Source organism: Nycticebus coucang, chromosome 21 (genome assembly GCF_027406575.1).
Source record: "Nycticebus coucang isolate mNycCou1 chromosome 21, mNycCou1.pri, whole genome shotgun sequence".
Taxonomy (NCBI): Eukaryota; Metazoa; Chordata; class Mammalia; order Primates; family Lorisidae; genus Nycticebus; species Nycticebus coucang.
The window spans coordinates 67,234,702-67,261,963 of NC_069800.1; the positions used below are offsets into that span (position 1 = coordinate 67,234,702).

Below are 27,262 nucleotides of genomic sequence, written 5' to 3' on the forward strand. Positions count from 1 at the left end.
GAATGTATTATCAGAATTCAAGAACTCGAGCAGCCGGGAGGGTAGCGGCGCCTGCAGGGCAAGTGAACGAACCGCGTCTCATCTTTTTTTGCGTAATCCCCATAAAATAAAGTCTCCATAAAAATAACTAAAAAGAAACGATTTACAGGGGGGAAGGTGAACCCCAAACCCAGGGATCAGAACTTGAAGAGAACTCCTGGGGCTTGTGACCTGCCGAGAGGCATGAGCCGTGGCGCTTGTGGGCATCAGCATACGTCCCTGAGAGTCCCCTGGAGCCCAGCCCTGGTTTTTCGCTGCGCCCAGTCAGGCCGCCCTCCCACTTCCCACCTCCCCAATGCTCCGGCTGCTCTGCCCATTCTACCTGCACGTCTCGTTGGTGGAGCCAACACTGGCTGGTGAGCTGGATTTCCTCAGAACCCAGCCTCTGCTTCTTGCTGCGTCCGCAGTTTCGACCTATCAGGTTGAACCGGATAAACACGGACAGGGCCAAACAACGCTCTCATTGGACCCCGCTCGTGGGGGGCGGGACGCAGGCGGACCAAGCGGAAGCAGCGCCGTCGCGTCTCTGATTACGTAAGGCCTACGTGGCTGGGGAGGTTCCGCTGGTTAGTGTGTTAGCTGCGAGGGACTCCGGGCGCGGCCTGTTTGTCTCCTTTAGCTCCGGCAACGCGGCTCAGGCGCCCGCTACAACCCGGCCGTCGCTGAACATGGATTCCGCTGGCCAAGGTACTTGCCGGGGCGGGCCGCCCAGCGCTCCGCCCCTTTCTGGGGTCTCTTCTGCGAGTCTCGTTCCCCTTAGCCAAGCTATGCCTGCCTGTCCGCCCCGCGACCCCTTTTAAGCTCCCAGGCCTTCAGCCTCAAAACTCGGGTCGCGGCATGCATCTTCCGTCCCTCGCTCGGGCCGCTTTCTGGTCTCTCCAGCTACCCTGTCTCCCCTGGGGCCGCTCCGAGGTCCGCCTGCCTGACGCTCTCCCAGTTTGCGTTTTCTCACCCCAGTAGGGCCTGTTATACCACTCACTCCCCAGTCGACCCATGCTCTGCCGTCTCTGCGCTGGGGCCTCCGAGGACACTCCTGTGTGGCCCTGGCCCTGGCCGTGGGCCGAGATGTTGAGGGCGGCTCCGAGGAAGAGAAGGGTAGGCGGAACCGTCCCGGCGTACAGCGCCTCGCCCCTTGGCGGTAACTCTCCTGGGAGCCCCGCCTACTTAGGGGTTGCCTCCTGGGGAGGGGGTGGAGTGAGTCTGGGCACACCCTGCGTACCAGCCTGTTTCAGAACGGACACCCCACACCACGAGAAGGCGTGTGGAGCAGGCCGAGGAGATTAAAATCTTGAGATGATACACATCTGTCTTCCATTCTGGGGCTCTAGAGAAAGGATGCTAAATTCCCACATTGACATAGCCACGCTGGATAAGTCCGGGAACCTTTTCTGTTTGTCTTGCATCAGCATATTAATTAGAATTCCTGGGTTCCGATAGATTCTGGAGGTTTTTCTACTTTCACTGGCCATTTACAAAGTATTTGCGCTTCAAACGTCCTCAGGTGTGTTAAGTTCAGGAGGCTTTTCACTGTTTAATTTGTATCTCTAAGCATCACAGGAAGTAGATTCTGCTCATAAGAATGACAAAACATTTACTGAGCACTTACTAATGTGCTAGACACCGTAGTAAGTCTGCTTTTTTTTTTTAAGAGACAAAGTCTCAATTTGTCGCCCTCGGTAGAGTTCTGCGGTGTCACAGCTTACAGCAACCTCCAGCTCTTGGGCTTAGGTGATTCTCTTGCCTCAGCCTCCCGAGTAGCTGGGACTACAGGTGCCTGGCCACAACGCCCCGCTATTTTTTTGTTGCTGTTTGGCTGGGGCCAGGTTTGCACCTGCCACCCTCTGTATATGGGCCGGCGCCCTACTCACTGAGCCACAGGCACCACCAGTAAGGCTGCTTCTCAAATGATCTTTTACCATTTTCCAAATAACTTTTTGAGGTTGCTTTTTGTAATTACCTACATTTTGCAGATGAGTTTACAATTTTAGAGAGCTGGGGCTTACCCAGGGTGAAGGGCTTTAGCTTGCTAGTTTTGTCTAGGGCACCAGCCCCACACTTATTTTCTGTATTAACTTTGGTAAGACTTTATTGGCCTCACTCTCATCTATAGATCAGGATGTGAGTAACTTCTGCCTGGAGGAGTGTGCTGAGGTTGGTATATCCCAGAGGGATTGTAAGGCAGCTGGTACATGTTTGGTAAGTCTCCAGTTTCCATGGGATTCAATTTTAGCTTTATCAGCAGAAACTGTCCAAAAACTTTGGGCATGGTGGCTCACAACTCTAGCCTTAGCACTTTGGGAGGCTGAGGCAGGTGGATTGCTAGATCTCAGGAGTTCAAGACCAGCCTGGGAAGAGCAAGACTCTGTCTCTAAAACTAGCCAGGCATTGTGGCATGTGCCTGTAGTTCCAGCTACTCAGGAGGCTGATGCAAGAGGATTGCTTGAACCCAAAGGTTTGAGGTTGCTATGAGCTATGATACCACCATGGCACTCTACCAGGGGTGACAAAGTAAGACTCTGTCTCAAAATAAAATAAAGTAAAATAAATAAATAAATAACAGTAGTAGAGAAAAATTGTAGAGACTTTAAGGCCTTACTGAACTTGACTAGGTTGAACACAGTGGACATGAATGATAAAATCATATAGGTCAGTCTCAGATAAAAATTGGAATCACTTGATAAAGAAGTAGGCATATGGGATGCCAAGGTGGGTGGATTGCCTGAGCTCATGAGTTCAAGACCAGCCTGAGCCAGAGCAAGACCCCGTCTCTAAAAATAGCAAGGTGTTGTGGCGGGCGCCTGTAAGTCCCAGCTACTCCAGGGGCTGAGGCAAGAGAATCCGTTGAACCCAAGAGTTTGAGGCTGTGAGATGTGATGCCACGGCAGTCAACCCCAGGGTGACTGAGTGAGACTTTGTCTCCAGAAAAAAAAAGTAGGCATAGTTCATTTAGTAAAAATCTGCTGAACACCAAGAAATTGTACAGCTCCAGCTATATGGGATATGGGAAGGGAATAAATTGCAGCCAGTTACTTTTAAGGAGATCTTTGTTTAAATAAATAAATAAGTAGGAGATCTTTAAGTGCAGTCTGTTTTTAGTATACTCTTTAGGATTTGTACAGTTGACAAACACCTATAATTGAAGACACTTTTTTTTTTCTTTTTTTTTGAGACAGAGTCTCACTAATGTTGCCCTGGGTAGAGTGCTGTGGCATCACAGCTCACAGACCTCAAACTCTTGCACTCAAGTGATTCTCCTGCCTCAGCCTCCCAAGAGCTGGGACTACAAGCACCTACCACAACCCCTGACTATTTTTAGAGGTGGTGTCTTATTCTAGCTCAGGTTGGTCAATCCCCCTGCCTGGGCCTCCCAGACTGCTGGGATTACAGATGTGAGCCACCGCACTTGGCCCTGAAGGCCCTTTTCTCTTCAGTCTTTATGCATTTTAATTTACTTTTAAACATGTCAGATCAATGTGTTTATTGCTTTTTTGAAAAACACCAAACTAAACCGATTTCTTTATAAACTGTATATGAGAGGACTATACACCTCTCCACATGCTGGTAGCCTCCTGGTTGTGGGATGAGAGTCACGGATTCCATTAAAGGAGGTTTTGTTTTGCTGACTCCCTGCAGAAGCTGGATGGCTAGTACATGTTTCTTGCATGTGGTTTTAGTATGTGCCCTGGTAGATGAATTGAGTGGAAAGTAATACTGTGTTTAAGCCATAGTAGGTTCCTTTGCTAGAAAAAAATGCAAGATCTGTTAGATTGGACTACTTTGTTTGTTTGTTTTGAGGCAGTCTCACTGTGTTGCCCTTGGTAAAGTGCCATGGCATCACAGTTCACAGCAACTTCAAACTCCTGGGCTTAAGTGATTCTCTTGGCTCAGCCTCCCTGGTAGCTGGGACTACAGGCGCCTGCCACAATGCCCGGCTATTTTTTGTTGCAGTTGTTGTTGTTTAGCTGGCCTGGACCAGGTTCGAACCTGCCAACCTTGGTTTATGTGGCTGGCACCATAACCACTATGCTACTGGTGCCAAGCCTCGGCTACTTTCTTTGTAGTGAAGGTTTCCTGCTTCACAATAGGGGACACTAGAGTTAGGGTTTGGGTGCCCTGGGCCAGCATTGGTAGTGCTGCTACTAGATTTATATCTCATTTCTGACTGTCTCTGAAGGCCTTGCAGAGAGGAAATGTTAGTCTCCAGAATCTGCCTCCCACCCTTACTTTAATCCGGGTGAGGACCTCTACCCTCTTAACCTCCTAGTAACTTACTTGATACTTTATGGCCTCATTTTGTCTCTAACAGACATCAACCTGAATTCTCCTAACAAAGGTCTGCTGTCTGACTCCATGACTGATGTCCCTGTCGACACTGCCCGGACTCTTGCTGTTGAAGGCCTAACCGAGGCTGAGGAAGAGGAGCTCAGGGCTGAGCTCACCAAGGTGCTGTGGTTTGATTGTCTGTCTTTGGGTGATGAGTTAAGGCCCTCTTGGATTATGAAGGGTAGAATACTGGCTGTGCTCTGAAGAAGCGGCCCTCAGGTCACACACCTGTGCCATGTTTCCACTGATTAGGGCTCTCTTGGTATTTGCCCAGCTCCATGTATTGGACTCAGAGCTACCTGACAGTGGAGGCAGGGCCAGATTGCTTTTTGCCACCTCTGTGCCTGGCAGCTCCTAGGTGCTGCATGAGGAGAATGTCCATACAGGGTTGGCCTCTCTAGCATGCTGTCTGCTGGAATTTATACTTGACAGTCATAGGGCGGCGCCTATGTCTCAAAGTAGTAGGGCGCCGGCCCCATATGCCAGAGGTGGTGGGTTCAAACCCAGCCCTGGCCAAAATCTACAAAAAAAAAAAAATAATAATACTTGACAGTCATTCTTCAGACCCCATGAATCTGTATCTCTTAGTTTTCCTTTTAAAAGTACTACTTTTGTAAAAAGTGCTTTGCATGGATTTTAAGTGAGAGTCCCTTAGGAGTAAAGTAAAATTTAAGAACAAAAGCCTTCAAGCATAATTTTCATTCAAACCAACTGCCAAGAGTGTTTTCTTTTCACACTGTAATACGGAGTTTAATAGTGACTCACTTTAGATTCCAGAATCTAGGGAAATCAACTTTGTAGAGTTTGGTTTTTTTTTTTTTTTTTTTTTTTTTGGCCGGGGCTGGGTTTGAACCCGCCATCTCCGGCATATGGGACCGGCGCCCTACCCGCTGAGCCACAGGCGCCGCCCCAACTTTGTAGAGTTTGGAACAGCTCTTTGCAGACCTCTAGTCTCTCTTAAGAGGCAAGCCCTATTTTTTTTTTTTTTTTTTTAATTCTACAGAGAGGGGTTCTCTTTCACTCTGTCACCCAGCTAGAGTGTAGCTGCGTCATCACAGCTTACTGTAGCTTCAAATTTCTGGGCTCCAGTGTTGCTCCTGCCTCAGTCTCCTGAAGTAGTTGAGACTACAGGCACTGGCCACCATGCCTGGCTGATTTTTTTTATTTTTTATGGAGATAGGTCTCACTTTATTTCCCAGGTTGGTCTTGAACTTCTGGGTTCAAGTGATCCTCCCACTTCTGCTTCCCAAAGTACTGGAACTATAGGTACAAGATATCACTCCTGTCTAAATTTTTCTTTTCTTTATTATTATTATTATTATTTTTGAGACTGTCTCACTGTGTCGCCCTCGATAGAGTGCCATGGCTCACAGCAACCTCAAACTCTTGGGCTTAAGCAATTCTCTTGCCTCACCCTCCCAAGTAGCTGGGACTATAGGCGCCTGCCACAACACCTGGCTATTTTTTGTTGTTGTCGTTGTTTAGCAGGCCCTGGGCCGGGCTTGAACCTGCCAGCCCCAGTGTATGTAGCCTGGGCACATAGCCTCCTTTATTATTTAAAAAATTTTTAGGCTCGGCACCTGTAGTTCAAGTAGCTAAGGTGCCAGCCACATGCACCAGAGCTGGCGGGTTCAAATCCAGCCCAGGCCTGCCAAACAACAACGACAACTACAACCAGAAAATAGCTGGGCGTTGTGGTGGGCACCTGTAGTCCCAGCTACTTGGGAGACTGAGGCAAGAGAACTGCTTAAGTTCAGGAGTTAGAGGTTGCTCTAGCTCTGATGCCATGGCACTCTACCCAGGGTAACAGCATGAGGCTCTGTCTCAAAAAATTTTTTTTTTTTTAGATCACTGAAACCTGGAACTCCTGTCCATAATTGATCCTCCTGCCTCTCAAGTCTTTATTATCAGTCTTTTTTTCTGTTACTCAGTTCAAAATGCCTTAAGCACAAAAGAGAATTTCCCTTTTGACTTGTGTAACTGGCTTTTGCCAAGCCGTGGAGCTAACCTTAGGGACACATGTTGTCATTAGGGTTGTTTTGTCACCAGGATCTCTGTCCATCTTTCAACTCTGCTTTCTTCATGCTATACCTGGAATTCCCCCGTGGATGTAGATACCACCTGTCTGCCAAAAATTCTAGCTCCTATTGTCCAAACCCAGAGGGAAAAAAGGGCTTTTTTGTTTCCTGACACCTCTGCCCAATCCAGGGACAAACTCTGATAGGCCTTGGTCATCCTGGGCCAGCCCTTACAACTACAAGTGGACATATCGTTTGGTAGCCCCACCAGGACCACTTGGCTTGAGGGGGCAGAAAGAATGGGACAATTCTCCAGAAGCCAGGTTACTACCAGATAAAAACAGAATAGGTGGGCACAGTGGCTCACACCTGTAATCCTAGCACTACGGGAGGACAAGGCAGATGGATTGCTAAAAACCAGCTTTAGCAAGAATGAGACCTCATCTCTAAAAATAGCCAGGGGTTGTGGCGGGCGCCTGTAGTCCCAGCTACTTGGGAGGTTGAAGCAAGAGAATCACTTGAGCCTGAGTTTGAGGTTGCTGTGAGCTATGATGCCATGATGCATCTACCAAGGGCAACTGAGACTCTGTCTCAAAAAAAAAAAAAAAAAAAAAAAAGGAGGGGGGCAGGCACAGTGGCTCACACTTGTAATCCTAGCACTCTGGGAAGCGAGGCTGGTGGATTGCCTGAGTTTACTGGTTAGAGACCAGCCTGAGCCAGAGGGAGACCTTGTCTCTAAAAATAGCTGGATGTTGTGGTGGGTGCCTATAGTCTCAACTACATGGGAGACTGAGGCAAGAGAATTGCTTAAGCCCAAAGAGTTTGAGGTTGCTATGAGCTGTTATGCCATAGCACTCTACCAAGGGCAACAAAGTGAGACTGTCTCAAAAAAGAAAAAAAAAAAAAAAAAAGCTGAGGCAGGAGGATCACTTTAACCCAAGTGTTTGAGACTGCAGTGAGCTATGATTGTGCCACTGCACCCCAGCTTAAAGATCAGAACAAGAAACCCCCTTTTAAAACACACATAAAAGCCCCAGATGTCTACTGTAGTAGACTTTATTCCTAAGTCATATTTCTGTAGGCAGAGTTCTTATGTAATTCACTGCAATCTGTGTAAGGATGTTAGTCACTTCCTACCGTAGTGATGGCTCATCATGTAAACTGCATGCTTTGCAGGTGGAAGAGGAAATTGTCACCCTGCGCCAGGTCCTGGCAGCGAAGGAGAGGCACTGTGGCGAGCTCAGAAGGAGGCTGGGCCTTTCCACGTTGGGGGGTCTGAAGCATAACCTGTCCAGGAGCTGGCATGATGTGCAGGTCTCCAACGCGTAGGTACCTTCCCCATAGTGGGGCTGCCCTGTCAGCTGGAAAGTGTGCAACAAGCTGTGCCTCTGCCTTGGTGTTTGGGGACATGGTGCCTTACAGTAAGGAGGGTCAAGTGAGCCTATCTGGAAGCAGAGAAGCCCCAACTCCTCAACCTAGGGACTGTAATGTTTATTCAAAGAGCTAGGAGTTGATATGTATGTTTTTTTTTGTTGTTGTTTGTTTTTTGTTGTTTGTCTTGCGTTGAGTGCCATGGCATCATAGCTCACAGCAACCTCAAACTCTGGCTTAAGTGATCCTCTGGCTTCAGCCTCCCAAGTAGCTGGGACTACAGGTCTCCGCCACAACACCCAACTATTTTTAGAGATGGGGTCTTGCTCTTGTTCAGGCTGGTCTTGAACTCGTGAGCTCAGGCAATCCACCCACCTCGCGGTCTCCCTGAGTGCTGGGATTACAGGCATGGGCCACTGCGCCTGGCCCCTTGATATGTGTTTTAAAAAGGTAGGTGCTTGTTGTCCTAGCAGAAATTAATAGGAAGAATGTGTTTCAGGGTCTTAATTTGGGAAAGCACTAATTAGAGCTTTAATGAGAAAGGCTTTTTTGTGGTCTCCATAACTGTCTGCTAAAGTGGACATGAGTCCCTCTTAATGCATGTGGCATGGTCACAGTCATCAATGCAGACTGGTCTGTGTAGCCCTATAACCCCGAGACCCCTGGCTTAGACGTCACTCAGCTCTCTGAATTTGGGATACACTGCTTTCAGACTTGGCCATGGCTGCGTGGCTTGTCTGAAACATGTCATTCAAGGTGGAGGTTGGTATGTTTCCCAGAAGCCATGTCTCCCTCCCCCACACCCCCGCCCCAGAGAGTGAATTGCATCCATATATCTCACCTATGAAAAGCCCATGTTTTGTCTTAGGACACTTTCAGCTTTGAATCCCCAGAGAGACGTCTGAGAAGTGTTTAGGGGCTGTGGTTGTGCCCTCCTAGCTCCCTAAAGCAGTGATGCTCCCCAAGAGCCTCCTTCAAGTGGAAGACCAGGGCCCCTTCCATGTGACAAGAAAAGAAATGGTTGGTCGGCGGTGCCTGTGGCTCAAGGAGTAAGGCACCAGTCCCATATGCCGGAGGTGGCAGGTTCAAATCCAGCCCTGGCCAAAAAAAAAGAAATGGTTGGTCCTGACCCACTGATGCCTGGGCTCCCTGAGCCTACACACGGTGTGGTGAGGCAGTGGGCTCTTTTCTCAGGCAGACTGGAGAGAGAGAGTCTGGCCAGCTGGCCCTTCCCTGTCTTTCCTAGACTCTGACCTGTAGTCTGAAGCCTAGGTTGAAATAGTTCTTCTAAATAATTCACCACAGACTTTCTGTTTTTAGCTATGTGAAAACTTCTGAGAAACTTGGAGAGTGGAATGAGAAAGTGACCCAGTCGGACCTGTGAGTGCCCATATTGTCAGCGCTTCCTTCCCCCTCTTCTCTGCCTCCTGACTCTCCTAGGGGCAGGGGCTGTGCACGCTTGGCACAATTCTTATTTTAGTGTTTGCTTGCTTTTTTTTTTCTTAATGTAACTTTTCTCAAGTATACACGAAACTATTCTTTAAACTCTTGTGGACGAGAGGATAGTGGCTGAGGGCCCCAAGCTACGCTTAGAATTCCCACCTGTGATGTGTGTCCCTCAGATGAGAGACCTGGTGACCCAGGCTGGCTCTCTGACTAGAAGGTGGCTTTCAACAGTGAGCAAGGTGGAGAGCAGCACCTGGCCTGTAGGAGTTTGTTGGTGATGGGTTTTTATTTGGCTGGTAGGTTTGCTTTCCTTCCTTCCCCTGCATATTTAGCTTTAGCTGTTGGGTTCTCAGAGCTTCACTCATACTTTAGGGTGGTTTTGGGGAGTAACGTGTGGTGTAGGTTGTGCTGGCGGGAACGTGAAGTCCTTGTGGGCTGGTGGCACTGCGGCAGTATTCACAGGAGTGTCAGCAGAGCGGATGAACACATGGGTGGCCTCAGGTCTCCGTCAGGGTGCCACTCAGAGTGACTCCTGGTGCTTTGAGCCTATAACATAGATAACGGCATCTCTGTTCCCTTGTCAGAGCACAACTTCTTGGAATTGAACAGGGGAATGTTTAAAAATAGTCTCTATGGGATTTTTTCCACTTTATTTAGGAGGAAGTGCTGTCATGGTTGCCACAGAACATGGGTGGAAATGTTCTGCCGGGTGCTGCTGGGCTAATCTCAAAGGGGCCTCGGCACCAGTTGGCTCTCTGCACATGGTTGATGCAGTGACTGTTGTCTGTCTGGATACCAGGCATGCAGTTCAGACTCAGCCTGAAAACACTGGAGCACTGTTCTGTAAAACCACGGACATCAGGCTGCGATACTATTTCTTTTTTTTTTTCTTTCTTTCTTTTGAGACAGAGTCTCACTTTATCACCCTTGGTAGAGTGCCGTGGCAACCTCCAACTCCTGGTCTTAGGAGATTCTCTTTCCTCAGCCTCCTGAGTAGCTGGGACTATAGGCGCCCGCCATAACACCCAGCTATTTTTTTGTTGCAGTTTGGCTGGGGCCAGGTTCGAACACTCCACCCTTGGTATATGGGGCCGGCACCCTACCGACTGAGCCATAGGCACTGCCCGGCTGGGATACTATTTCAAATGGTTTTTGAAAGAGCTATGGGCACTTAAACCTTCTAGCCCTCCAAGAATCCTGTGGGTGGGTGTGTGCCTGGCACTCTGCCTGGTGGAGGCTTTGCCTGAGGCAGGGCCCAGATTCTATCAGTGGCAGAGTTGTCACACCGGGGTTTCCAGAGCTGGATGCATTTCTGCAGTGACAGCCCAGGAAGAGGGCAGCACAGCTTTAGGGGACAGGGTGGCTGAGAATGTCGTGCTTTCAGCCTGGTTGCGCCTCCCCTAGTCAGGCTCCACTGCCCAAGCTTTTGCAAGGAAAGGCAATGAGAGCCAGCTTGCTGAGCTCCTGACCCACATGTTTTCAGGGGGAGATGATGAGAGCCATCTTGCCAAACTTCTGACTTACGTGTTTGCAGGGGAAGGTGATGAGAGCTGGGTCGCTACCGCTTCTAACCATGTGTTTGCAGGCTTCTTTCAACCAGTGGCCCTGGAGGACTGGAATGAGCATGTGGCCTGGCAGGTAGTGTGAGTGTCTGCACCTCTGGTAAAGCCCTCATGAAGCTATGCTGCCCTGAAACAATTGTGGTGCTGCTGAGGCTCTCTCAGCAGACTGCTCTGCTACCTGAGAGCAGAAACCCAAAAATGAGTCATGAAACATCGCCTCACTATAGTCTTTTTATAGGGAGATCTAGCTAAGAACTCAGGGCTGAGAGTGGGCACTTGAGTAACTCTGCAGTGACAGGAAGTACAGCTGAAGGTTGTGTCCTTCAGCACAGAGGTGGGCGTCTTCCCTGGCAGAGAAGCCCCTGCTCCCAGCTTTGTAGTCCAGCAACACTGTGGACCAGGATGGCCTCGCTGGACTGTGGCTGTGGCCAGGGAGCTGGTATCCCCTAGCTGGCCAGGCCTGGATCACTTGCCCACCTCAAGTGAAGGTGGGGGCATTCCCCCAAAGGCAGAATCAGGAGAAGGGGAGGAAGAAGGAAACCCACCAGATGCTCCAGGCTGGACAATGGGCATCCTTGCTGACCATGGAAGGAAACTGTTATCTGTCCAGGGCTCTTTTCCTGAAAGATCCATTAACTCCATAGAGTGCTGGCTGGGGAGCATAGCCTGGCCTTCTCATGTGTAGCCAGGCCCAGTTGTCTGGGGTGGGCTCTTGCTCTGACCCAGCCCAACACAGTGTGCAAGTATGTGTGTGGCTCTCAGTAGGGGCTGTAGCACTGTGACCCTCGCTGGGGCTGCAGTAGGCAAAAGGGCCAGCAAGGTGCCGGTGGTGACTTTGGGCCACGTGGCGATGCCCACTGAGTCCAGAGCACCCTTCGTTTGGAGACTGCTGTTTCTGTGGCCCCTTATTCCACAGCCAGAAATGTTAGGAGCTGTGATGTGGTCATAAGGGTGCTGCTGGTGTCAAGTGTCTTCTGCCCTGCCTGAGTCATCCTCTGGACCTTCCCAAGGCAGCACCAGACACGGGCTTGTGACCCTGCTGACTTTATTTTTTATTTATTTTTATTTTTTTGGTAGAGACAGAGTCTTACTTTATCGCCCTCAATAGAGTGCCTGGGTGTCATACATCTCACAGCAACCTCCAACTCCTGAGCTTAGGCGATTCTCTTGCCTCAGCTTCCCGAGTAGCTGGGACCACAGGCGCCAGCCACAACGCCTGGCTATTTTTTGTTGCAGTTTGGCAGGGGCCAGGTTTGAACCCGCCACCTTCGGTATATGGGGCCAGGGCCCTACCCACTGAACCACAGGTGCCGCCCTATTTTTATTTTTTTATTTTTTTGCAGTTTTTGGCCGTGGCCAGGTTTGAACCCACCACCTCCAGTATATGGGGCCGGCACCCTACTCCTTTGAGCCACAGGTGCCACCCTATTTTTTTCTTTTTTTTGAGACAGAGTCTATGTCGCCTTTGGTAGAGTGCTATGATGTCACAGCTCACAGCAACCTCCAACTCTTGGGCTTAAGCGATTCTCTTGCCTTGGCCTCCCAGGTAGCTGGGACTATAGGCACCCGCCACACCACGCAGCAATTTTTTTGTTGTTGCAGTTACCATTGTTGCTTAGCTGGCCTGGGCCGGGTTCGAACCTGCCACCCTCAGTGCATGTGGCTGGCACTGTACCCTGCTGACAACTCTACCCTTTGGGTACCAACAGATAGTCTATGAGGATTTTTCTCTAAAACCTCCGCTTTAGACTGTTTTACTTAGTACTAAAACAGACCACTGAATGTGGACATGTTTTTATGTATTTGTTGTTTTAGAAAGAATAGAGGTTGAAAGTGTGTTCTGAATTTGCATTTCTGAAACGATTTCAGGTCATTAGTTTCCTTTTGCCTGGTGTTTTTTTTTGAGACAGAGCCTCAAGCTGTCGCCCTGGGTAGAGTGCCATGGCATCACAGCTCATAGCAACCTCCAGGGGCTCAAGTGATTCTCTTGCCTCTGCCTCCTAAGTAGCTGGGACTACAGGTGCCCGCCACAATGCCCGGCTATTTTTTGGTTGCAGCCGTCATCATTTGGTGGGCCCAGGCTGGATTTGAACCCATCAGCTCAGGTGTATATGGCTGGTACCTTAGTTGCTTGAGCCACTGGTGCCAAGCCTTGCCTGATGTTTTGTATAAAAAGAAGAACAGGGCGGTGCCTTTGGCTCAGTCGGTAAGGCGCCGGCCCCATATACCGAGGGTGGCGGGTTCAAACCCGGCCCCGGCTGAACTGCCACCAAAAAATAGCTGGGCGTTGTGGCAGGCGCCTGTTGTCCCAGGTACTTGGGAGGCTGAGGCAAGAGAATCGCTTAAGCCCAGGAGTTGGAGGTTGCTGTGAGCTGTATGGCTCACTCTACCGAGGGCCATAAAGTGAAACTCTGTCTCTACAAAAAAAAAAAAAAGAAGAACAAAACATGGTTCTAGGTACACTGAGTCTGTTTTCTGTAGACAGTCTTCACTGTTCCATTTTGACAGGAAAATGAATGGTCTGCGCCCTTCCCTGGGCTGGAGCAGGCAGTGGCAACTGCAGCCTGTCCTCACATGCTATTGGGTGGGCCAGGTCCTCCTGCAAGGAACACGGAGGGCATGGGAGGGAGAGCTCGGCAAGGCTTGTCCCTCATGTTTTCTTCTACAGTGTCTGGTGATGCTCCCAGGGCTGAGAGGAGCCTGCACCTTCTCCAGAGGCCTATCATCCCTAACTGTCACTCCCTGGGCGTTTAGCCAGGCATGCCATCTGTTTAGTTTGGCCCTGGTGACATGGCCCTGGCTTTGGTTGGGAGCAGTGACTAGCTGGCTTTGGGTTTAGGTGGTTGTTGTGGGCTTTGTCATGCTGGAGGCCCTTTGTCTCCTGTTTGTGGTGGCAGCTAGACAGGGTAGCCATCCAGGTGTGGACTCAGTAAGCCCACACATGTCCCTGCAGCTGCAGCACCCTTCCTGCTGGTGAGGTCATAGAGCCACAGCTGTGTGTGATGTACCCAGCTGTGGGTGGCACTTAGGGGTGGGAGGGGATGGACGTGCCAGTCTTTACTGTTCGTGTTCTGAAAAGACCCACAGGTTGCAGTCTATGCCATGAAGCTCATCTTGTGTGCACGGGGTCGAGTTTGCTGTGCACCCTTCAGAGGACTGTCTCATGTAAGGACAGGGAAGTTTAGCACCTGTGTTGGTCTGGGCAGGAAATGACAGGACTCCTCCAACATCTGACACTGCTTGCCCGGGATTATCCCACATTGAGGGGTGTCCGTGGGCTTGGCTTCTCAGTAGCAGGTGTGGTGCTTGTCAAATAGTCAGAGACACTAAGAGGAGGTAGGAGAGTGGGCTTAGCAGTGTCAGGTGAGGTGAAGACAATGTTGATGCATAGGATGAGAAAAGCAAGCATTACAGCAGAATGGGGAGGCAGTGACTCTGCAGTGCTGCTGAGAGTCAGTGGGTATGTCTGCAGTGCCGGCCACTCCTGCTGCCATCACAGCTTCCCCTGGGGTCAAGAAGCCCTGGAGTGTGTCCCCTGACTGGCCAGCTGGAAGGTCTCACCCCGCTGGACTCCCCTTTTGCCTTCCCTCTGAGTAATCTCCTGGTGCTTTGCTCCTTGCTATGGGCTGTGGCCTGTCCCTGCTGTGTGGTTGGTTGAACTGGTGTATCTTCTTCCAGCTACAAGAAGACTCAGGAGACACTCTCTCAGGCAGGACAGAAGACTTCAGCTGCCCTGTCCACAGTGGGCTCTGCCATCAGCAGGAAGCTGGGAGACATGAGGTGAGACACCCCATCTTGGGCTTACTGTCTGAGACCTGGTTGAGGAAAGTGAGACCTGACATGTCAGAGGTGCAGCAGGAAGCTGTGTGGGGCCTGGTCCTGGACACTGGGCCTGGACCAGACTGTGGCCTCCCACCAGCTACCTCTCTGTGTCTCTTAGGGCAAGGCAGTCATTAGTGCCATTGGGTACCTTGTGACTGGGTGGGGGGAGGCTGCTCCTGGAAGCTCCATAAGAGGCAAGCACTCTGGCCGGGGTGTCAAGGCAGGAGGTCAATCTGGACCAGGTGCTCAGTACGGTATTTCCTCAGGGCTGTTTACCTGTCTCAGGTTCTGAGAGCTGCAGTTGGACACCAGGAGGCCCTAGTTCTGAATGTCTTTCCCAGGGGCTGGTAGCACCTACTGGCCATCAGAGGTGCCTCAATGAGCAGGGCCGGGGCCAGGGGGTGGCTGGGTGGGTGGGTGGGCAGGCAGCCCCTACCCCACGCCACCCCAGCCTTGTGGACCGTGCACATGCCTGCATTCCCTGCTCAGGGACAGCCTCCATTCACACACCAGTGGTGGCCTGACCTTGCTGAGGCAGGGCTGCCCAGCACTATGATGGGGAGAGCACCACCAGGCTGCTGCCTGCTTCTCTCTGAAAATGCCTATCTGACCTCAGTGTGTCTTAAGGAAGTAACAGGTGTCTGCTGTGGGTAAACCATGCCCTGCTAGAAGCCCCTCTTTCTCGATGGCGTGGCTCATTCTGAGTCATTCACTCCCTTGGGAGCTCTGAGCACCTGGAGTGGAAGTTGGGCAGGTGTACAAGCCCTTGGTATTGATGGGGGTGGCCATGTAGGACCTGATTCTGGCTGTTAAGATCTAGGCACTTCTCCCAGGCTGGAGGGCAGTGGCATAATCATAGCCCTACAGCCTCCAGTGAGCCTCCGGCCTTGGCTTCCTACATAGCCTGGATTATAAGTTTGGCTGTATGGCTCCAGGCAGTTCTTTTTTTTTTTGTAGAGACAGAGTTTCACTTTATCACCCTTGGTAGAGTGCTGTGGCGACACACAGCTCACAGCAACCTCCAACTCCTGGGCTTAGGCGATTCTCCTGCCTCAGCCTCCCAAGTAGCTGGGACTACAGGCGCCTGCCACAACGCCCAGCTATTTTTTGTTGCAGTTTGACCGGGGCTGGGTTTGAACCCGCCACCCTCCGTATATGGGCCCGGTTCCCTGCTCACTGAGCCACAGGCGCCGCCCAGGCAGTTCTTTATGTGGCCTCTTTCTCTGGAAGCTGGCTGGGTCTGTTCGCTTCTGCTCCTCTGACAAGGTGTTAAGCCCCCACTCTCCTTGGAGACCTGGGACCTGCTGCTGATCCCACGTCATGCAGCCTTTGGGCATGGCTGGCAGTGAGCAGGGCTCCAGGCTCAAAGGTGCCAGGACAGCTGTGTCCAAATGCCTTGCCTCTATGTGTGTTGCTCAGCATGTGGGGCCAGCAGGGACCAGCCTCTGCAGTTGGCTGGTCATGGTCAGGGTGCCCAAAGGCATGCCTTTTTGCTGTTGTGTCTTAACCCAGGCCCTGTGGTTGGTATTTGCAGTGGTGGTGTGAACCCTGCTGTGTGCCCATCATCTCACCAAGTGGTCACAGCTGGTTTCTGAGGTTGAGGCCCATCAACCTGGCTTAGAGCCTGAGGTTGAGAGTTTTCTTTTGGACAGCTGTCTAGTGCCTGTGTCTACAATAGCCTGTTCTAGGCTAGCCTTGGCCTTGAGGCCTTTGGTATGCCCTGGGACTAAGGTGATGGGAAGAAGTAGCAGATTCAGATCAGGGAGAGATTCACACCAGGGTTAGGTCTCCATCCAGCTTCGTGATCTTATTCAAGGGTATCTGCCTTCTCTGGACCTTAGGCTGCCCCTCTCTCTCCCAAAAGGACGTGGTCCCACTTTTTCCCATAGGGTGTGGGCACCACAGGCCGCCTGAGTGAGAATGTGTAATTCTTCAGTAGTTCCCCATGGAGGGGCTCCCTGCACAGTGGAGGAGTGGCCAGTTGTCCTCTATGTGTCTGCAGCAAGCCTCGGGTCCACATTTCTAGGTTGGTGAGCAGAGTGTCCAGACCCTGTGGTGTTTATGCTCCCTACAGCAGTATTGACGGGCCTCCGTTGACAGGAGATGTTGGCCAAGCTGGGCTGCCATGCATGTCAAACCTTTGAGCTGCTCCAGAGGACCACGCATGTCTTAGGTGTGGCTTAGACCCTCTTTGGAGCTTCTCCCCTCAGACCTGTACATGGGTGTGGATGCAGGGCCGCACACACAGGCCCAGAATCCAGAATGATCTGATTTCAAGCCCAGGCAGAGCTGTGGGCTTGCAGTTGGGCTTGCCCATTGCCCATTGACTCTGTAGAATCAGGACTTGAGGGTGCTAGGGATAGGGCAGCTCTCCTTGATAGCATGAGAACTGAGGAGCCATCCCAGTGTGGCTCTCTAGAGCGCAGGCAGGGAAGCCTGAGGCTCCCAGCCGAGGGTTGTGGGTGGGCTGTGGCCTCCCTTGCTTAATGCTGCTTTTCTTCTCTCCTGCTGCCACCTTCTAGGTCTCATCCATTCTCACACTCCTTTAGGTAAGACTGAGTTGGATGCACCTTTGGAAGGCTTTTCTCTCACTTGGGGCAGGGTGGACTTCTGCAAGGCCCTGGGGAGGCTCTGTAGGTGAGAGGTGGGTGAGAATGACGACTAAGCTGGCTGTGCCTCAGGACAAAGCAGAGGCTGCTATTGTGGCTTAGAAGTGACCCATGCAGAGACAGGTGCTTGCCCTCCAAGAAGCGAAGCACATCTGGGCATGAGCAGGCCACCTACTTCTGGGCCAGTAAGTGACTGACCCAGCCTCCTCATACAACAGGCATCTTGGTGTCCACACTTGAATTTATTACTAAAAGGAAGCATTTTGACTTGGAAGGGTTGTGCTGACCATCTAACTGCTATTTCAAATACCTGTCCCTCATTTTTCTGAGAAGCAGACCTGTCTCCTCAGGTTGCATTTTGTCTCATATATTGCCTGAGAACCTTCAAGTCTTGGTCCCAGGCAGCCCTTTTCCTCACACTCTTGCAGGCAGACCCCCAGTGTGCTGTGGTCATGTGCTTTTCTCATTGGAACTTGGAGGTCTAGGGCCAAATCCAGAATGATCTGATTTCAAATATTTTGGTTGTTTATCTTTTGCTAGAAGGTCATTGAACTTGCTGAAAGTCAAGAAAGGGCGAAACTGCTGGTACCCAGTATTTTGTGAAAGCCAGGCCTAGGTGCTTTCAGTCTCCTTGGTGGGCTCCCCTCCCCAGTGTCATGTGGCTGAGGATAGAGGAGCTGGGCCAAATTTGCTTCTGGGCTTTGTATGGAGGAGCAGGTGGCTCTAGCGGTGCTGGGTATGGGGCCTCACCTCTGCACTCTGGTGGGTGGGCTCCTGTGCGACCCACCTGACGTGCCTGCGGTCTTGTCTTCATGTTAACTCTCACTTCCTTCTCTGCTCCTTCCTGTTCTCAAGCAGCAGCTACTCCATCCGCCACTCCATAAGCATGCCAGCCATGAGGTAAGGTATGCCTTCCTTCTGCAGCTCCAGAGCTGGGTGTCTGGGGGGAGGGTCGGGTGGCCCCCATTAGTCACAAATTTCCATTCCTGTGCCCCCCAGGTCAAGGGGCCCATTCCCCTGGCAGTCCTTTGTTGGCTGAAGGTTGAGGGTTGACCCCTCTTGGCTGATAAGGAAGAGCTGGTAGGGATGAGATTCCTATCCTACAGCTTCTAGAGGAGACCCTTCTGCCAAACTGGGCCTTGTCCTGAACTTTCCCAGCCCTGAATGCCTGCAGAGTCAGGCAGGGAGTGGGGACAGGGCTCATGGACATAGTACCTGCTACAGCAGGGTCTCACTCAAGCATGCTCTCGAGCACAGGAGAGCCCCTGTTGGGAGATTCTAGTTGGGTGTTACTAGCATGCTGGCCTCTAGAGGCTTTGGGGCAGGCAGGGGAGGGACCAATGGACAGGGCTGGTCCACTTTCTCCTGTCTCGACTTTGCTCTGCTGTCCCCGCATTGTCCTTGGTTTTCCTTTCACTTTTCTGAGATGTGTGTGAAGAACTCTAGGACTTCTCATAACCCTAGTACAAGAGCCAAGGGTGCGTGTTTACAATGCAGCAAAGATAAGTGGCTTCCCACTGCACAGTCAAGGGCTTTGCAGCTCTCCATGTAATATCTGGGCCTGTGCTATGCTATGGTTGGTGGACATTGCTGACTTCACTTCTGACCTGCAGAGCCTCTGGAGTGACCCTGGCTGGACCCTCTGCAGGGGGCACCTCTTGTGGTGTGTTGTATTTCTGCAGTGAGCTTTCAGGATGCTGTTGGGGATCCTTCTGGAGGGTGGTGTTAACACTGAGGCCCTTCAGATCTTGGAGGGCAGCATGGCATTTGGTTTTTACACTAGTTATCTTCCCTTTCTCTGAAGGAACTCTGCAGCTTTCAAGTCGTTCGAAGACCGAGTCGGGACCATGAAGGTAATTAATTGTACCTGGATCACCCAGTTCTCCTGCTTTTTACTCCTAGTGATTTAATCCTGTTGTAGACTCAACTCAGTTGAAGAAGTACTATCTTGAGGTCCCTTGTGCCTTTTATAGTTTCCTAGAGTGATAACAGTTTGTAAACCTTAGTGCAGCCTTACGGCCAGTATGCCAACATGATAGTCCAGACAGAGCTTCCCTCATAGCCAGATCCCATATGGTACCTCTGTAGCTACTGCCCTACCTCCAACACCCCCAAATCTCTTTTCCTTTTCTGTGTCATTTTAAGAATGTCACATAAATGGAGCCCTGTAGCACTTACTCTTTGGGCTGTCTCTTCACGCTGCAAAATTCTCCTGAGACCTGTTCCAGCTGTCGCCTGTCAGAGATTTGTCCATTTTCATTGCTGAGTAGTGTGTATGTCACATAAACTTCAGTAGAGAAGTGAGTGTGGACCTAGGACCTACCAGGTGTGTCCTCTGTCTCAGGTTTTTCTTTCTTGGTCTTTTCCTTCCTGTAGTCTAAGGTTGTGGGTGACAGAGAGAACAGCAGTGACAATCTTCCTTCCCCAGCGGGGAGTGGCGACCAGCCCCTGTCAGATCACGTGCCTTTCTAAGCCCACGGTGGTCTCATCCGGCCACAGAGCAAGTGCGTGCACACTCTCCTCTTCATAGCCAAGGCTCTGCGCTGCACAATGGAGCGGCCAGCGTGGGCAAGTGGACAGAGCTGGCTAGAAGACAGTTGTGCCCATCCACACAGAGATGTGGCTGCTGCGTTCGCATGATTTAGAGAACACAGTCTTGTACACGGATGTTTTACACTAAAGTTCGTAGATGAAACACATCACTGTGCCATCCTTCCTGGGGTGCAGGCGGTGGACAGGGTGGAGGATTTGGAGGGTGTTGAGCCAAAGCCCAGACTCTCTTCAGCTTCTGTTAGCTCATCAGAATATCGAAGGGTTAAAGAGTCATTTCTACAGACAAAGTGGCATTTTCTTACCTTCTCCTCCCCTGACTCACAGAGGTAATATAATCACCCAGAAAGCCACCCACCTGATCTGAAATTTTTGATCTCAAAATGCTGAATGAAGAAACTGTTCCTTTTCTGAGAGCCCCCCACCCCCACCCCGAAAGGAAACTGATTATCACAGCAGCTACCTGGTTGTTACACTGAGCTAGCTGTGACAAGAGCAAATTCATTATTTTTTAAATGCAGTGGACTTTTCAAAATTAAAATTAGACAAATAACTTTAGTCTCAGTTAGCTAGAGAATATTATTTCTTTTGACTCAAGCTGAAATACAAGCCTTAAATTGCCATATGCTTTCTTCATGATTTTTTAATATATAAAAATGAGGATTCTTTAATAGGCTGTGAGTACTGTATACAATTTATGTTTAGCCCACCTGGCAGCTGCCTGTCCCAACTGATGTGCTTTATTTCCCTAATATTCCATCCCAGTGGCAGCTCCCACTGGCTGCCTACCCTGCCCTGAAGGGCCCCTAGGAAAAGCCCCCATCTTGGGGAGAGGTGAGCCCCCTTCACAGAACTGCCTGTGTGCTAGCCAGTGGCTCCAGCCAGTCACTCCATGTAGGGTAATGAAAAACAGAATTGACCCCACAGGTTGGGTCAGGGTAGGTGTTGGATGAGCCAGGACTCTGCTGTCAGCTTTTCTCAAGAGCTACAAAGATCTCTTTCCTGTTTTTAAATTGTCACGACCACAGCCTTTCTTGCATCAGGACCCTGCAAGTCAGGAGGTATGGTCTGCAGGGGCAGCTCTGTGCCTTGGTGGCTCTTAGGGCACCGAGATCTTGCCCTCTCTGCAGGCTGAGCAGTCCCTGGACAGGAGGGATGATGGGCTGAAGGTATCCTCTGGTAACTAAATGGCCTGGGCCATCTCGGCCTTGGGAAGACAAATACACATAAGAGTGCAGGGGCCCAGGAAGAGCGCTGCTTGGGGCCCTTGCAGGGTGTGGAGTGCAATGAGGAGGCAGCAGCTGTAGAGGTGGGAGCTGATGTATCTTCTTAACGTGAATAATGGGTAACTTGTCAATAAAGCATTCCTTTGGGCAAAATCCACCTCCCCTTGTGTGGTGTTGTCTTTCAGGACTGTGACATAAGAGGTCCCTATGTGATTCAATGCCAGGAAGGTAAATGGAGCAAGTTAGTACATTGGTATTAGACTCAACACCTCTGAGGAGGAGCTTACCAGGGTACAAGGTGGATGGGCTCTGTTGGGCAGTCAGGGCTGCCCCACTCTGGGTCCCTGTGGGCATTTAGCTTCAGTTGTAATTGAGCTGATACAGTGTGCAGCCTTGGGCATTGGGAAGGCCCTGTGCTGTCATTCTGTGCAGGTAGGAGTGAGGCAGGGTCACACCCAGGGGAAGTGTAGTGGGCATTGGGAAGAAGAGAGTCCCACTCCTAGGACTTTCAAAGGGGCTCTTATTTTTTTTTTTTGGGGACAGTCTCACTGTCACCCTCGGTAGAGTGCTGTGGCATCATAGCTCACAGCAACCTCAAACTCTTGGGCTTAAGCGATTCTCTTGCCTCAGCCTTCCAAATAGCTGGGACTGCAGGCACCTGCCAAAACACATGGCTATTTTTTTATTGTTTGGCAGGCCTGGGCCTGGTTCGAACCCACCATCCCTGGTTTATGTGGCCAGTGCCCTAGCTGCTGAGCTACAGGCACTAAGCCTCAAAGGGGCTCTTTCACCCTGTGCTCATAGTAGCCCTTTACAGGCATCTTGCTCTACAAATGAGGGGACCATGGGAAGCAGGGGTGGGTGCCTGGAGCCCCTTGAGTGCTGAACAAACAAGGCAAGTTTGTAGTTGGCTCAGGTCAGATTAGTCAAGATGGCGCAGATGGAGGAGTGGCCTGCTTTGGGCAGGCTCCAGACAGCAGTGTCTGTCTGCTGCCCTGGGGAGGAACACGGTCCGCCTATGGCTGTGCTGAAAGCCTGCCTAAGGTGTAAGGGAGAGTGCATGTATTGGGGCAGGTGTCCCAGGGTGATGCAAGGACTCCTTTGTTAAGTGTTTTCCATCCACCCTCTGTAGTGACTTAGTTATTACTGCTTATTCATCTTCCCAGTGTTCCCTCACACAACAGTAAGCAAATATGAATGTGTACTTCCCTCTTTGTTACTCAAAGATGGCAAAAGCTGGGCACAGTAGGTCATGCTTATAGTCCCAGTGTTTTGGGTCCAAGACCAGCCTGGGGAACACAGTGAGACCTAATAAAGAAAAGGGATAGCATCCAGTGTTCAGCACCTGCTTTTCCAACTCATCAGTAAAGACCCTTTAGGGCGAATTTCATTCTGCACTGCTGGTGCTTGCACGTGATGGGTGTTCCGTTCCCATAAGGAACTGCTTTAGTGGGAGCATCAGACCTTCAGTGGTCAAAGGTAGTGGGGCTCAACCCAGATCTAAGATCAGGGAAAGTTAAGTGGCCTGAAATTGTACGGTTCATAAGCCCCAGTATGGCAGTGAGCCACCTGTAGCCAATAGTTGGATGAAGGGTGGGGAACCTGTGGCACTCTGATTTCAAGCACCAAAGGAGGCGAGATAAGTTTCATCTAGGCCAGGCATGGTGGCTCAGGGCTGTAATCCTAGCATTCTGGGAGGCCAAGGTGGATGGATTGCCTGAGCTCACAGGTTGGAGACCAGCCTGAGCCAGAGCAAGACCTCCTTTAAAAAAAAAAAAAAAAAAAGGCTGGGCATTGTGGCAGGTGCCTGTAGTCCCAGCTACTTGGGAGGCTGAGGCAAGAGAATTGCCTGAGCCCAAGACTTTGAGGTTGCTGTGGGCCTTGATGCCATGGTACTTTACCAAGGGTGACAAAATGAGAGTCTCAAAAAAAATAGAAAAAGTTTCATCTTTCTCTGCTGCGCCCCTTTTATTTTTTTATTATTAAATCATAGCTGTGTACATTAATGCGATCATGGGGCACCATACGCTGGTTTTATAGACTGTTTGACACATTTTCATCACACTGGTTAACAGAGCCTTCCTGGTATTTTCTTAGTTATTGTGTTAAGACATTTACATTCTACATTTATCAAGTTTCACATATACCCTTGTAAGATGCACCGCAGGTGTAATCCCACCAATCACCCTCCCTCCGCTCCCTTCCCCCCTCCCCTGCGCCCCTTTTAGTAAAGGATTTGTTAGGTAAAATTTGGATTCAGTCACAAGGCCGCACTAAGGACTGGGAAGGCCACAGGTTTCCTGTGTGGACCCTCAAAGACTTTGTTACTCCTTTCTTGGGGAAGACAAGGTGTTCCCCTAAGTAGCTGTGGCTTCTGGTTGAGGCAAAATTCTTTGAGAGCTTAATGACTAGAGCAAAGGGAGGGGCTCGCGTGGAGTGCAGTAGCACCGCCTGAATGACCCCCCCCTTTTCTCAGAATGAAGAGAGCAGTATGTGCCTCATGTGATGAAAGGGCTCAAAGTACATAAAGTAGTTAACAGGTCCTGATGCCATGGGATGTCAGTGTGAGACGCCTAAATCATAACCACTGTTGACAGCTTGCTTTCTTCCTGTCCTCTTTCCTCTGAACAGTGTGGTTTTATTGTAAACATATTTGTAATGTACTTTTTTTTAATTTTTTTTTATTTTTAATTTCAGTTTGCTTGTTCATTCTTCTTTGTTTGAAGTACTCCTTTTTTGTTGATTTTCTTCTTCCTCTGGCGGTGCTGGCTGTTTTTGATGTTGTTAGTAGAGACGGGGTCTTACTCTGGCTCACTGCTGTTCATACGGGTCTTGAACTTCTGAGCTCAGACAATCCACCCGCCTTGGCCTCCCACAGCGCTGGGACTACAGGCGTGTGCAACCATGCCCGGCCTGTAATGTACTTTTTATAGATCATGCATCTTGGTCACTTACTTTCAAGAGCTATCATAAACATTTTCTTTGCTTTTGTATAGTATACATTCTAATAACGTTAATATTCCACTTGAATGTGCTTGTACACTTGACAAGGTTTCCATTTTCACTATTACTCGTATAAATAACACCATTATGAACATCTTAGTGCATATACCTTTTTCTGTATTTGCGTACATATTCTTAGGAAGAATAACCCTGAAGTGGAACTACTAGGCTCAGAGAGACTCACTTAAGACTTGATTCATTCCTTCCTGCCACTCATAGACACAAGGTGAACACAGCTTCAATCCAGAATTGGTACTGGATCCATTTTGTTCTCTCATTCCTTCAATCAGTCCTGAAATCTTTCCTTCTCTTGAATCAACAGACACAGTAGTCAGCCTGGCCTTTCTGCTTCTTGGTTTCAGAGGCCTTTTTTTGCTGCCTCCATTGAGCCTCCCAAGGAGGCTCTCAGTCACTTACAGGCACTTCAAGACTGGTGTGATGGCAGTGGAGTACAAGACGAGGGCAGAGGAAGGTGTGGGCCACAGCCTGTTGGAGAAAAGTTTGTATTTCACTCAGTGTGCCAAGCCCTGGATGTCATTTGGATTGTTTTAAAAAGGTGTCTCCACTAAATGAAAAATGGCCAGTGGCCTTAACAGTTGAAGAGAAGAGGCAGGAGCACTGGCTGCAGAGGTCTGTTTGGGTGGTGTCCAGAGTTAAGAGCGGCACACACCTGCACAGGCAGCAGCAGCGTAGGCCCCCAATAAATGGCCGGCTACGGGGTTATACGGAGTGAGAGGTGTTCCGCGGTGGGCAGTCTATCCAAGCCTACCCTCAAAGTCTGAGGAAGTTTAGAGACCAGAGAAAGGCTGACATACCCAGTTTCTCAGAAAGAAACGTTTAATGGGGACTTAGGAACAGAAGCCTCGCCTCTGGTGGCAGCGAGGGGAGACCCACCATTACCCCCAGACCACAGGGAAGGGAGTCGGCAGGACAACTCAAGTTTGCACCTCAAGGGAAAAGCAATACTATATGAATCGGCCTAAGGTTCGACTTACGTTAACAGTAATCTGGAATCTGCAATCCAGACAGGATAGAAGGGCGTGGTGAATGGGACAGGCCCGCGCAGGGCCAGGCGGAGGGGAGGCGAGCCGAACCCTGCCCTGCCCTGCCCTCCACCGACCGTGTGACTCTGGAGGGGAGCAACCGCGTGGAGGGAAGTGCTGTGTCGGTGCCCTTGACTGAGCAAGTGTCAGCCCCAAGACAGTAGCGGGGGTCGGGCCTCGATCCCCCCCCCTCACCTGCGCGCTCCGATTGGTCTTTGATGGGAACGAGTACGTTTCCTCAGTCTTAAGTAAAACGCTGAGGAAGCTCAACGCAGGTCAAGCCCCAAGCTTGTCCTTCTTCGCGGCCCACCTACCGGCTCACAGGAGACGTCGAAGCTGCCCGGAGTCCGGCCTCAAAGACGCCCCTCGGGCCCACCCCTAGCGGGTGGGGGGAACTTCCGGCTCCGCCGCTGCGAGCTCCGCCCACCGCTACTGGAGCTTCCGGCCCCTAGCCATCGTGGCTCCGCCTCGGGGGAGGGGTCTCTGTCCTGACGTCACTTTGGGCTCCTCCCCTTCGTGGGTGGTGCCTCCGCAGGGCGCCCCACAGCCTCGCCCCGGCTGTCACTCGAGCTCCGCCCTCTCATGGGCGGGGCCTCCACACATCTCTCTGGGCGCACGCGCGGCCAGTCTTGCCTGCGGCTCCGACCCTTCGGAGCCCACGTCCTTCCGGGGGGGCGCGCGCGACGGTGCGGATGCGTGCGTGAGCGTGCGCGTCCCCGCCGCCTCTGCCGGTGCTGCTCCCGCGCCCTCTGCTGCCGCCGCTACCGCCGCCGCCCCGGGAGCCCAGGCTGAGGACCTGGTCGGCCGCTGCCCAGCAGCGCCGCGGAGCGGAGAGCGGAGCCGCGGAGCCGGCGGGCGGGCGAGCGGCCGGACGGGCAGGTAAGCTCTCTGCGGACGGGCGCGCGTCAGACCGGAGGACGGCGCGGGGGCCGCGGGTGGGGGCGCGGGGCGGCGCGCGAAGCCGGAAATGGCGGCGACCCTCGGGCTGAGCCCCGGACACGAGCTGCGGCGGCGGCGCTGCAGCTGCGACTGGGCCCGCGCGACTAGGCCAGCGAAGGGCCGGGGCTTGGCGGCGTGCGACGGTGGCCGGGCCGGGCGAAGCGAGCGCACCTGGTTGCCGTGGTGGCTGAGCGGCCGGCTTCTGTGGGGCGACAGCCCCTCCTCAGCTTGCGGGTGCGGGCGGCCGAGGGGCGTGGCCTGGGCTACCTGGCTCGGCCCACCTCCGGGACCCGCCGGGCTCTTGGTCCCGCGAAGTCGGAACCTCCCAAGGAGGTCGGGACCGCGAGTTTGAGCCCCGGGTCGTCGTGCATTTGCAGCTTGGAGAATTGGAAATTGTTCCCTATGTCCTTCAGATAAATCGCTTCAATGTTGTAAATTCTAAAAGCATTTGTTTACTAGAAGAAACTTCGTCTTCTTTATAAAAACATTATTTTGAGAAACGCTTCGCACTGTACTCTCAGGGTGCTCATCTGCTCAGGTTCTAACTTAGTGCTAAGCGGCCGGATTAAGGACTCCCTTTTTCATGTCCCTAAGAAATGATTTCTCAGAATTCGTTCAGTTGTGTCATGCAGGAAAAGGAAGCAAGAATTGCAGCTTTAGTTTTGTTTTCAGGGTTAGGCCTGGTGGGGAAGATTTGGATTGATCCTTGTAACCAACTAGTCATAGCCTTATTGCTGTGTTTGAATTGCTAGACATTGTTCAGAAAAGCCTATTTTAATGAAAGAACAGTTACTTTGCTCCATCTGTTTTCAGGGTTGCCTGTAGGTAAGCTAACCCTTTAGCTTTTAAGATTTTATATTCATATATTTGCCTCTCTCTTAAAAAAGCATCTTGCTGAGTTTCAGGAATAAGTAATGTGTCAAACAAGGAGCTAGAAGCCTCGACTTAAGAGCTTTAGGGAAGTTTCTGACCGATTGTTCCTGGTTCTCCTTTCGCTGTGTCCGTGTTGTGGGATGGGACAGGACAGGATGAAGTGGGGGTTCCTGGTGGCTTCTGGCCAAGTGAAAGGCTGGAGTTGCCTATGCTGGCTGTATGGCCTTTGGCTGGAAATCCTTGGTGGGGAGGGCTTACCTCCAGGGTCTCAGTCCCCCCACCCCTCAGTGACCCTGGCCCCCAAGACTGTGTACCTGTGTGGCAGCTCCTTTCTAGCCCCAGGACAAATGAGTGCTCTGCCCTCTGGTCTGCCTGGAAGGCTCAGTTCTTCCTGACCACACTGCATTCTGATTTCAACTCTCCACCTCTTTGTTTCCT

At 51.2% G+C, this 27,262-nt stretch overlaps 2 protein-coding genes across 8 annotated transcripts in view; both read left to right on the forward strand.

The window, feature by feature from the left end:
* Positions 1-572: 572 nt before the first annotated feature.
* On the forward strand, positions 573-21,117 carry TPD52L2 (TPD52 like 2). 5 transcript variants are annotated; one of them, XM_053574933.1, is made up of 9 exons: positions 573-726; positions 4,346-4,482; positions 7,557-7,705; positions 9,072-9,131; positions 14,438-14,539; positions 17,104-17,130; positions 18,049-18,090; positions 18,995-19,043; positions 19,567-21,117. In XM_053574933.1, exons 1-9 carry the CDS (start codon positions 708-710, stop codon positions 19,660-19,662), a joined length of 681 nt encoding a protein of 226 aa, XP_053430908.1. In that variant the 5' UTR covers positions 573-707; the 3' UTR covers positions 19,663-21,117. The 5 variants fall into 5 exon arrangements, with proteins under 5 accessions (XP_053430908.1, XP_053430911.1, XP_053430909.1 ...); XM_053574936.1 differs by lacking the exon at positions 18,049-18,090; XM_053574934.1 differs by lacking the exon at positions 17,104-17,130.
* A 4,570-nt stretch (positions 21,118-25,687) lies between these two features.
* The window catches only part of DNAJC5 (DnaJ heat shock protein family (Hsp40) member C5), a 36,139-nt gene continuing 34,564 nt past the window's right edge, over positions 25,688-27,262 (forward strand). For 2 of the 3 annotated variants that reach the window (XR_008376653.1, XM_053574940.1), the window contains exon 1: positions 25,688-25,891. The gene's annotated coding sequence lies outside the window, so the exon portion shown is untranslated. The remainder of the gene's footprint in view (positions 25,892-27,262) is intronic. The other variant, XM_053574942.1, reaches the window with a different exon arrangement.

Excerpts from the sequence above, each read along its gene's own strand:
- TPD52L2 (XM_053574933.1), top strand. Across the intron at positions 9,132-14,437 it reads AAAGTGACCCAGTCGGACCT|CTACAAGAAGACTCAGGAGA; the intron begins GTGAGTGCCCAT and ends ATCTTCTTCCAG. Across the intron at positions 18,091-18,994 it reads ATAAGCATGCCAGCCATGAG|GAACTCTGCAGCTTTCAAGT; the intron begins GTAAGGTATGCC and ends CTTTCTCTGAAG.